Raw genomic sequence first — 12,211 nt, forward strand, 5'->3', positions numbered from 1 at the left:
ATATATGTGTCAATGTTTAAATCAGAATTCTGGCAAAAGCATAATACTTTAAAGTCTGCACATTACCTCAGAAAAGACAGTACAAAGCAGAGTCAGAAATTCGACTGCATATTGAGATATAATTGGCATACAACACTATGTAAATTTAAGGTGGACAACATGTTGATTTGATAGATTTATATATTGCAATACAATTACCACCATTATGTTAACTAATACCTCTATCCAAGTGTATTTCTTTTGAATCGTTTGTTGTTCTCAGATTCTCAATTATAGTTAGCAGAAATTACTTTGATTTCTCAGATTTTTATTTAATATAGTGACCAAAGTTCCTGTTTGTGCTCTGCTTTCTGACTTTCAGGGCAGATTTTGTCTTTCTATTATCAGCCTGGTTTTTTTCTCTGTACTCATGAAGTCTATGAAGTCCTGTGACTGAGGAGATGGACTTCAGGAACTGCTGGACTCAATAGAGGAAGAAACTAGACTGAGTAGAAGGTGGAACTAGAGAGAGGGATTTAGTTGACTTTTCCTTGGTTTGTTTTAGAACCTAGAAAGATTTTTGGTATTCTAAGAACAGCATGAAAAACAACCAAGGTACATAGGAGATTATTATACACTACAAAGTTTCTTCTAAACCACTTATTATATACCTTTATACTAAAAATTTAGTTTCTACCCCTCTGAAATCACAATAAAAAAATTAATTGGAAAGTGTGGGATTGTAAACAAAGTAAAGAGTCAGAGGAAAAGTTTTTATCCTAACACATGAAGTTTTACATGTATATTTAAAAGGATAATTTAGTTAAAGAAAGAAAGGAAGGGAGATAGAAAAAATAGGGTGTTATATTTTTAAATTAAACTTTTTATCTTAATTTAATTGTAGGTTTACATGGAGTTGTAAAAAATAATACAGAGAAATCTTGCATACATTTTAACCAGTTTTCCCCAATTATAACACCTTGCAAAACTATAGTACTTGTGCACTGGATTTTGATGTGGTAAGGTAGAACATATTATAAATATAGTGTGGCAATTGTTTACGTAAGAAAGACAATTCTATGAGAAATCAATACCTTAATTCTACTTAGGTCAGGGCAATTCCATGAAGGGGACAAAACTTTAGAAATTGGTTAAGAAAGTTATGATCAGTGAGCCAAGGTGGAATATGTTTGAGGCTCAGAATACAATCTGAAAATTTTGGAAGTTAACAGAGACATGAAAAATAGCTGAGTGATTCTGAGACACCAGAATACTCTAATACCAAAACCAGACAAAGACATTAAAAGAAAACTATGGACCAATCTCTCTCATGAACAGAGATGCAAAACGCCTCAACAAATATTAGCAAATTGAATCCAACAATGTATAAAAGTCACTATACACCACGACCAAGTGTGTGGTTTATCCCAGATACACAAGGCTGGTTCAGCATTCAAAATCAATCAATGTAATCCATTACAGCAACAAAATAAAAAGGAAGAGTCACATGATCATATTAATTGATGCAGAGAAAGTATTTGACAAAATTCAACACCTATTCACGATAAAAACTCTCAATAAATTAGGAATAGAGAGGAACTTTCTCAACTCGATAAAGAGTATGTATGGAAAACTTATAGCTAACATCATATTTCATGGGGAGAAAATTGAAGCTTTCTCATAAGATCAGGTACAAAGTTAGAATGTCTTTTCTCACCACTGTTTTCAACATTGTACTGGAAGTTTTAGACAGTGCAATAAGATAAGATGAAGAAATAAAGGGTATACAGATTGGGAAGGAAGACATGAAACTGTCTTTGTTTGCAAACAACATGATTGTTTATGTAGAAAATCTGAAAAAAATCTACAAAAAAACCCACTCCTAGCACTAATAAGTGATTATGGCAAGGTTGCAGGATACAAGGTTTATATACAAAATTCAATCATTTTTCCATGTACCAGAAATAAGTAAGTGGAATTTGAAATGAAAAACACAATCCCATTTGTATTAACATCTAAAAAAAATATTTAGGTATAAATCTAATAAAGTATGTACAAAACCTATCGAGGAAAACTGCAAAACTCTGATTAAAGAAAAACAAGAGCTACAGAAATGGAGAGACATTCCATGTTCATAGATAGGAAGACACAATGTTTTAAAAAAATCAGTTCTTCCAAAATTGATCTATAGGTTCATTGCAATCCTGATAAGAATCCCAGCAAATTATTTTGTGAGTTTTGAAAAACTGATTCTAAAGTTTATACGGAGAGGTGAAAGATCCAGAATGGCCAGTACACTACTGAAAGAGAAGGACAAAGTTGGAAAACTGACAGTACTTGACTTTAAGACTTGCTATAAGCCTACAGTAATCAAGACAGTATGGTATTGGTGAAAGAACAGACAAATACATCAGTGGAGCAGAATAGAGAGCCCAGATATAGACCCACATAGTCAACTGATCTTTGACAAAGGAGCAAAGCTATACAATGGAGCAAAGATANCCATGGCAACCCACTGCCACAGGGGCTGCAGCCTACGCCGTCGCCGGCGACTCACAACAGCCCAGCTCCAGGCTGAGCTGTTGTTCAGCATCTTAGCTGTGGAGGGCAGTGTCACTGGCCCTCATATGTGGGATCGGAACCGGGGCCCTCTGGCATCCCAAGCCAGTTCTTAACCATCGCGCCACTCGGCCAGCCCTGACTTGGCTTTTTAAAAGTTACTCTAGCTGCTTGGTTGAGACAAAGGTAGAAGAAGAGAAATAGGTCACGAGACAAGTGTAAATCTGAGTGGTTATTTATGGGTTCTTAAATCAGAGTGGAAGTAACAGAGGAGGTGAGCAGCGGTCCACTTCTGGATCAATTGTGAAGGCAGAGTAGTAGAATTTGCTGATAGATTGGATATGGGGTTTAAGAGAAAGAGAAAAGTCAAGGATAACTCCAGAGTTTTTTGCCCAAGCAACTAGAAGAATGGAGCTGCCATTTACTGAAATGAGAACGACTGCAAGGGGTGCAATTTTTTTTTTTAAACAGGCTTGCTTCACTTTATTTTTCTTGTATAAAATTATGTGGTGGCCACAGCTGGAGCCTGGGTCCTCTGCACAGAAACTCTGGTATGGGTCTTTACAAGATGGTCGGTGAATTCCTGATAGGGAAACTTGGTGAACACGGTCTTTTTCCAGAGGTCAGGGGTGAGATAGCTGTAGGTCTTAGAGATGGCATCAAAGGTGGCCTTGGCAAAGTTGCCCAGGGTGGCCGTGCAGCCCCTGGCAGAGGTGTAGCAGTCATCGATACCAGCCATCAGCAGCAGCTTCTTGGATATAGGAGCTGAGACAATGCCAGTGCCCCTGGGGGCAGGGATGAGGCGCACAGCACAGAGCCACAGCAGCCGGTCACCTTGCAGTGGACAGTGTGGGGCTTGCCGATCTTGTTCCCCCAGTAGCCTCGCTGCACAAGGACGATGGAGAGCTTGGCCAGGATGATGACCCCATGGATGGCAGTGGCTACCTCCTTGGAGCACGTAACACCCAGACCCATGTGTCCATTGCAGTCCCCAATGGTGACAAATGCCTGGAACCGGGTCCTCTGGCCAGCACGGGTCTGCTTTTTCACCGGCATTATTTTCAAAACTTCATCCTTCAGGGATGCCCCCAGGAAAATATCAATGATCTCAGTTTCCTTGATGGGCAGGGAGAAGAGATAGGTCTCCTCTAGGGATTTGATCTTCATGTCCTTGACCAGGCGGCCCAGCTTGATGACGGGGATCCACTCTTTGTCCTCGGCTTTGCCTCCACGAGCTCCGCAGCAGCAACCCCGACCACGACCTCGGCCCCAGACTCCGCTGCCGAATCCTCCACGGAAGCCTCCGCGGCCTCCCACTCCAGGGCCCCCGGGGCCTCCGGGCCCTCCAGCAGCACCGGTGTCATCCGCCATTTGGTGTTGTATTGAAGAAGGCAGGGGCACAATTTTTAAAGGGGAAATTAGAAGGTCAGTTTCGGACAGTTAAAGTTGAAATGCCTGTAGACATTCAAATAGAGATTTGAATGGGGAATTGGATATAAGCATAGCAAGACTTCAGGGACATTGTCTCAGCTGGAGATAAAAATTTGTCAAACATTAGCATGTGGATAGGGTTTAAAGGCATGAAACCAGATCAGGTCTTCAACAGAGGGAAAGAAGACAAAAGAGAGAAGAAAACCAGAGACTGAGCCCTGATTTACTTCAGTGTTTAGAGATAAAGATCAACTGGTGAAGGAGACTGAGAAGGAGCAGTTAAAAGTTACAGGGGGGAAGGAAACCAGATGTATATGGAGCCCTGGAAGACAGATAAGGGAAGTTTTTCTGTCAAAATGCTGTTAACAGGTCAGGAAAGTGAGTGCCTTCTTCCACTAATGTCTAAAGCAATTATTTGCTGCATAACTAATTAGCATAACTAATCATGAGCTGCCGTCTGTCATTATCATTTCTAACATTGCCTTGAATATATCTTTGATTGTTATTTGGCTTTTTATATGTTTATGAGTCATTTTCTTGACCAGATTATAAACTCTTCTAGGGCAAGACTATGACATAAATTTCCTTGATTCCTACGCAGAACTCAGCAGAGGATACTGCATGCAATAGATGCTTGACGAACATTGAAGCTTTTAATTTGCATATTCAACTGAAATATCACAATCTTCATGAAATATTGCCTAGTTAATCTGTCTGGAAGTGATCTGTCCCTTCTGTGAACTCCAGTTATACTTGTCGTCTGTACTTAATAATTATTGCTTTGCATTACAAGTTATCTTTTCATAACTATGAGTCTTGTCAACTCTAACTAGGGATTCTTAGTCTTTTGATGACAAGGAATGAGTTTCACATGTCTTTATATGTTTCAAATGGCCTACAATCAATCAATCAATCAATCAATCAATCAATGTGATCTTTGACTTTGTATCTAAAGTGCCTTAAATAAGAGCTTATTAATAAATATTTGTTTTCCTTTCTAACCCATTATTTTTTCTTTGAAGTCTGAGATTTCTGGTCCTGTACTGATACACACAGCTATGCTACTCTATGCTTAAGTAAAGCTGTCCCAGCATCTATGGGATTTCATTAGAGAGGTTTATGTCATCATTATCATAATCACAGCCAGACATTTTCTTGCTTGTTTTCACAAATAAAAGCAAAATAGTAGTTTATGCATCTCAGTACTGAGAAGTGAGGTGATAAGCACATGATCATGTTACCCAGGCTGAAGGGATGACTTTCCTTGATGCTAAAACAGATCTGTGTATCACATCTCTCTTTTTCAATTCTGAACATTCTAATCCCTGCATGAAACTGGAAAGTGCATTCATTTTTTATCTCCTCACTTGGCCCAGAAGGTTTTCATCTGGACTATAGATTTTAAAAATTAGAGAAAACTGAAGTTGCCCTGAAATGGAGCTTATGAGGTCCCTATAAATGGAACAACATGGAGGAGAGTTTCCATCATAAAACTGTAATTTGAGGATAAAAAAAAAAAAACTTTCAATTTTTGAGCTTTAGTTTTTCAAACAAGTAAAGATAAGAGATTCCTACTTGTAAATAGAAGTTTCACATGCTAGAATATTGATGTATTACTTTCATACTCAAATATATTTGATTCCAATCTGACAACAAACTTCATGTCTTCCAGTAGGACAAAACACAAAGGTCCTCCCAGGGGATGTTGGAAACTGAAAAACACTGATTCAGTGTCAGCACTTAATAAAGAGGTTAGTTAGAAATTGTATATTAACAGAGTCACTTTGTAATTGGCAGCACCATTACTTGTGAGATTTTTTTCTTTATTTTTTTCTCANTCTTTTCCCCCCATATTTTAGAACAGTTTTCTTGGCCAAATGGAGGGGCTCTGGGTGTTCCTCTGCTGACCCAAGAAATATGAGTCTGATGATGCCTTCTGCCAACCGAAACCCAGGGACCCAGGGAAAAAGGCCTATCACCCCACCTTCACTTCCACAGATGCTACCACTGATACGCTTAGGTGCTTTGATGTATGGAACTGGTGATCCTATTTAGGATATTGGGGGTGGGGGAAGGGCTCAAAGTTGCACTTACCTGTTTACTTCTCAAGGGCTGAACCACTTCCTTAATGCACAGCTCTAGGTCATTGAGATAGTCCTTTTCCGTCTGTATCAACTCCTTGATGATTTTTGAACGCTTTGCCATCATTCTCCCCATCTGATGCTCCTCCTCCTGAGTTAGGGTCTCAGATGCAGAACACCCGGCTTGTGGAGTCATCTTTTCTGTCATGTGAAAACATGGACAAGTGAAGCATTCTGCTGAAGTTTCTTTTTCTTAAATTTTTAAAAAAGATTTTTATTAAAAAATATAGCTAACAAACAACATTATGTCAGTTTCAGGGGTACATCATAGTTGTTCAACATTTATATAACTAGAGAAGTGTTCCCTTAAGTCCAGCAACCATCTGACACTATACCATGCTATCACAATATTATTGACTATACTTGGCATGCTGTACATTACATCCCCATGACTTGTTTTATACTTGAAATTTGAACCTCTTATTCCCCTTCACCTATTTCCCCCCTTGTTTAATTTTTCAGTTATGGTTGACATTCAATATTATCTTATATTAATTTCAGGTGTGTATTGCATAGAGATTAGACATTTATATAACTTAAGAAGTGATCCCCCTGGCTAGTCTAGTACCCACCTGGCACTATAGTTATTACCATATCATTGACTACATTCCTTATGCTTTACTTTACATCCCCATGACTATTTTGTAACTACCAATTTGTACTTCTTAATGCCTTCACCATTTTTACCCTGCCCCCAACCCCCCCACCCATCTGTCACCTGATAAATCTAGTACTCATCTGACACCATACACAGTTATTACAATATTATTAACTGTATTCCTTATGCTATACCCTATATCCCCATGACTACTGTGTAACAACCAATTTGTGCTTCTTAATCCCTTCCTGTTTTTCACCCACCCTCTCAAACCCCCTCCCATCTGAAAACCATCAAAACGTTCTCTGTATCTATGATTCTGTTTCNTATATATATATATATATATATATATATATATATATATATGTACTGTAATACCTCGGTTTGTGAGCATAATTCGTTTCAGAAACAAACTACTTGTATTGCAAGACATCGCTCATTTACCAAATTAAAATGTATTATTAGGTTGGTGCAAAAGTAACTGCAGTTTTTGCCATTACGAGTAATAGCACAAACCACTATTACTTTTGCACCAACCTAATAGAAATGTTTGCTCATCTTGCAGAACACTCGCAAACCAAGTTATTCGCAATCCAAGGTTTTAATATATATATATATATATATATATATATAATATTTTATATTTAACTTAGAAAGAGAAAGAAATAGGGAATGTTAAATGGCAGATAATGAAGATAAGAATTATTTAATATGGAGGGTAACATCAATTATGCAGGAGAGAGAATGGACACGGGCAGGAATGAAATCCTTGAGTAAGCCTGAGAGATTGGAACCTACTGTGTTCGAGAAAGGTTATCTTTAATTAGAAGCAGGAATCATTATTAGCCAGGTTACACGGGTAGAGATGCAGGGACATTGGTAGACTTCGTGTTGGGAGTGTGTGCATCTTTTTATTGTGTCCATTTTCTTGATGAAATGATGGGAAAAGACATTAGCTGAGAGTTAGGAGAGAAGAGAGAGTGTTTGAGGTATGAGGAGAAAGGAGATGTGAAAGAGTCCTTTCGTAGACATTACTGGGGACCCCAGTTGAAGAAAATGGTCGTGAATTTTAAAAGAGATTGGTTTAGCCTCATGGGTAAAGGTGTAAAGAAGGCAAAAAATTGAACTTCATCAAGGATAGGATTTTTTTCAGGCAAATACATGGAAAGAGAGAGAAAAGGGAGTTGAACACATATGCAAGGGGTGACTACAATGAAGGGCCCATGGAATCTAAACTAGGTGTGAGCTTGATGAACAGTGAAAAGGTGGTGGCAGGGTCCATAGTGTGGAGGTCCTGGTGGCATCAAAGTATTGTTGGAGACAGACTACCTGTGGGCATGGGCTGAAAGAGAGGACGTGGGGGTTAGAGAACGGTAAGCCTGAAATTCTGAGTTTGAGTAGGTGAACCTATTGGTAATGGCAGTTCTGAGGTATGATCCTGCAGTGAATGGCTGAGATGAGTTTGAGGAAACACAATTGGATATAAGCAAGGCAAGGAACTGAGTGAGAGGCCTGGAGATTTTACGGATCACTTGCCTGAATATTGAAATCAGCTAAAATTGATGTCAGAATTTGGGGGGTGGGGTGGAGAGCAACAGAAGATATGGAGACAGTGGGCTAGGTTCTAAATATTACAAATAAAGTGACTGGTAGGACTGCACCATAAGGGAAGGTAAATAGTATAGAGTCTGATGCCATGTGCACTTAAAAATCAATTATTTTAAGAGGTATGAAAATAAGCGCTTTGTTGATAACCATTAATATCTGCCAGAACAGAGGTTATATCAGGTGCAGCTAGTTTATATTAAGTGAAAGAAAACACACCAAAAATGTTTTTATATACTTAGCAATGAAAATAGAGAGCAATTTTTTATCATGACCATGAATGTTATTCCTATTGTTACAGAACTAATAGGAAATTTCCAGATTCAGGAAGCTGCCAGTTACTTTCTAACTTGAGAACTGTGAGAGGCCTGAGTGAGAATACTAATGAAGTGTTTGGAATGGAACCTGACAAATAATAAGTATCTAATAAAAAGTTGTGCGATAGTAAAACTAAAGATAACTTTCTATGGAGAAATCCCTAGCCTGCTTTGTCACTTTCCCTTATATATTATCTTAAATCAGAAAACAACTTTTGTATCAAAGGTCACCTTGATCTACACGGGTGTTCCCCAATTTGTAGGCTAGGTACCTTTTCTAATGTTTCTGAGAAGAGTCTTGTGTTAAGAAATATAAACTCTGTTTCTGAATGTTGTAAGTACTGGGGGAAAGATTTAATAATTAATGTTGGGACAATTGGCTAGCAGTATTTTTATAATCATGGGTACGTACTAAGGTGCCAAACCCAGAATTCATAAAGTTGGCTGTATTTGGTCACCTAACATGGCAAAAACAAATGAATAAACCTTAAGGTTTTAACTTTTTAACTTTAAACAAGATTAGAAACCAAAAAACAGAGAAAATCAGTTGCAACATATGGAATAGAAAATGAATATCCCTAATCAAAAAGAGGTTTTATAAAACAATAAGAAAAAGACAAACCATAATTTTTGTAAAGGGCAAAGACATGATTATGACAAGGGATTGAAAAGAATAGAAATGGCTAATAAATATATAAGAAGATATTCGTCAGGAGGAATCAAAGGACCTGGTCTTCATTGTTTATAAAATCAACAATGCCCAGCTATAGAGAGGAGGCACAGAGTATGCCCTCTTAAGCACTGTTCATGGGGTTGAAAATTAGAACAGGACTGGCTTTTTGATGGTCAGTTGGCAATTTTTATCAAAATCCTAAATATTATCAAATATCCTAAACCCTTTGACTTCACAATTCCACTTCTAGGAATTTATACTCAGAGATAAGGAGACCCAAAACATAAGTGTGTCTTAGCATTAGCAATAGTAGAAAAACATTTAAAAGTATTAGCAGTCATTAAAAGATAAAGCCAACAGACTGCTGAATGAAACAAGTATGGTGCAAAATAGCATGTGTGGTTTTGNATGGGCTTGCTCTGGTGAGGAGGGAGCTATTTGAAACATATTAAACTCCAAAGGGATATAAAAATCATTCATTGAATTAAAATGTAGTAGCTATAGTTGAAAATTCATAGGACATCAACTGGGCCATGGCCATCTTCGTGTTATACTCATATGCCAATTTTCATAACAGTACAGTATTTGAACAATATTTTCATTATTATAATGCATTTACCTCCCGTTCCTCCCTGTGTCCTTTCAGAGATAGTTTGATCTACATACAGTGTTGTTCCTAGGCTTGGTGAGAGCTCTCATCACTGTGGTCTTGGGAATTGGGGAGCCCTCTGCAAGCTTCTCTACCAGGGATGACATAACAGTTTAGGCTACAGCAGTTCCACTTGGGCGGGGAGCAGAAAACTGAATGACCTGTGCCCTGTGGTCCCTTCTCTCCCAGCCCCTTGGAAAAAGGGGTTTGTCCTCCCTATTTCCCCCTCTTTCATGTTCCCCTATGCCCAGTCTCGCTTCACACATTCTGGACTCTGAAAGAGAAGTTTGGTAGGCTGTCACTACAGTGTGCCATATGTCACATATGTCACTTAGAACAATTTCTAGACATAGTCCCTGCCACCATGACACTGAAATACCCCACTACTAACCTAGAATTGCATGGTAATACTGGTGGGGACCATTTTCCATTTGGGGGCTTTATATCCAGAAAGAGTATTAATATTGTTCCCAAATTTATGATTTTTCAATAAATAAAAGAAAATATTTTCCATTTAATTCAATATTTGTTATTTGTGGTTAAAAATAAAACATGTAAATATATTCTTCAGGGAGAAGAGGTATCCATAATGATATGCATGGTATGATTCCAACTTCTCAAAATATTTGGTTATATCTGTATATGCCTAGACAATCAACCAAAATATTTACAGTGCAATTTCTAAGTGGTAGAGCTAGTGATTATTTTCTTTATATATTTTTTCTAATGAAATTTATGTACAAAGTGGTTTCCATATAGCATGTCTGAATTTTAACAAAAAAAATTTCCCACTGAGCTCTTGCCAATACAGTTATAGATTATTTTTGCCCTTTTCCAGAAAACACATAATTTCAAGTATAATACTCACAGACCAAACATGAGCAAATCCAGAATAAATAATGTTCTTATTATATAAATGAAAATCTACCAAATGTGCATTTAAACATATAAGCTTACGAATAGAATACACTTAGAAGGATGAAAAGAAGCTGGTAATGGTGTTTGCCTCTGGAGAAGGAAACTGGACAGCTATCGGACACTATCATCTCCTGGAGATCTTTGGTACTTTTGTGTTATCTGAATTTTAAAATTAAAAAAAAAACAATTATAAGAAAGAAAAATAAAAACATGAATTTAAATTCCTCTAACTACTCTTTTCAATTCACGTTTGGACCTTTTCTTACACAGAAAACCCTTTTCTGTTGTTATAAGAGATTAGATTGCTCTCGTTTTTGTTTATTTTGACTTATTGCCCAAAACATAGTCTCTCCTATTGCCCTGTTTGGATAATAAATAACTAGAACCTGTTTTCCCACTTAATGTTTCAACACTGAACATGGTGGAAAACTTTTGCCTTCTTTGCAAAACCTCTCACAATGCTGCTATTAAAAAAGATGTAACTGCTGGGTTTTGACCCTGCTTTCAGATAGGTGAAGGTTTGTTTCTTAAAAAGCCTTGAAGTGCAGATTAAGGTTTGTAACAGAACAGTTATCAGTCAAAGGCTGGGGGTAGACATTCGTTTTTACACTGATTCATTCATGCAAGTTCACTCAGATAAGCCCAGTACTTAGTCCTCAGTTTTCAACTTTGTTTTTCTAATTTTTACTTTCATAAGCTGACTTGTTTCTTCTGGAAGTGAAAAGACATAGAGCAGATGCATAGAGAGAAGATGTGGAGGCAATAAATGGAGCAAGATAGCCTTCTCAGCACCAGAAAAGACATGTACAGAGAAGAGGCATGGGTCAGATGACCTCCTCAAATCTCTTCCAACCTAACCTATACAAATACAAAATATTTACCTATGTTGTCTCAGGTTAGCTAAGCATAGTTTGCACATTGTTCCCATGGTTACATGAAAACTGTATGTGTTAATTTATAAATTTTGACACTAACTTATGACAGGTGGCTGTGTGCAAAGACAATGGTATTTAAATATAATAGTTAGGAAGGAAGTGAGGACATGAAGGAGTTAATGAACATTAAAAAGGTGGTAAATTTGATGAACTGGTGGCATCAGTTAACTACCTCAGCACTCATATAAATGTTTATAAGAGTCATAGGAGTTCATGAGCTTTTATTTACTTAATCAAAGGTTAAAAGCATTAAGAAATGGGGAAAAAAGAGGATGTGATATGAGAACTCTGAGAAACCTTAAAACGATTGCTATTACAACATCAGTGGAGGGGACAAAAAGATTACTAAACTGAAAGTAATTCTGCAATGAGGAAGACAGAGAGTATTGGAAGAAAACCAAACAAA

At 37.5% G+C, this 12,211-nt stretch overlaps 1 protein-coding gene and 1 pseudogene across 2 annotated transcripts in view; both read right to left on the reverse strand.

Annotated features, from left to right (window-relative positions):
* The window catches only part of ARHGEF38 (Rho guanine nucleotide exchange factor 38), a 130,160-nt gene that overhangs the window by 78,199 nt on the left and 39,750 nt on the right, over nucleotides 1–12,211 (reverse strand). For both annotated transcript variants that reach the window (XM_019630099.1, XM_019630100.1), the window contains one exon: nucleotides 6,064–6,251. In XM_019630099.1, coding sequence (XP_019485644.1) covers nucleotides 6,064–6,251 — 188 coding nt within the window. The remainder of the gene's footprint in view (nucleotides 1–6,063; nucleotides 6,252–12,211) is intronic.
* Nucleotides 3,007–3,909, reverse strand: LOC109375022 (40S ribosomal protein S2 pseudogene; annotated as a pseudogene).

Source organism: Hipposideros armiger, unplaced genomic scaffold (assembly GCF_001890085.2).
Source record: "Hipposideros armiger isolate ML-2016 unplaced genomic scaffold, ASM189008v1 scaffold_892, whole genome shotgun sequence".
Taxonomy (NCBI): domain Eukaryota; kingdom Metazoa; phylum Chordata; class Mammalia; order Chiroptera; family Hipposideridae; genus Hipposideros; species Hipposideros armiger.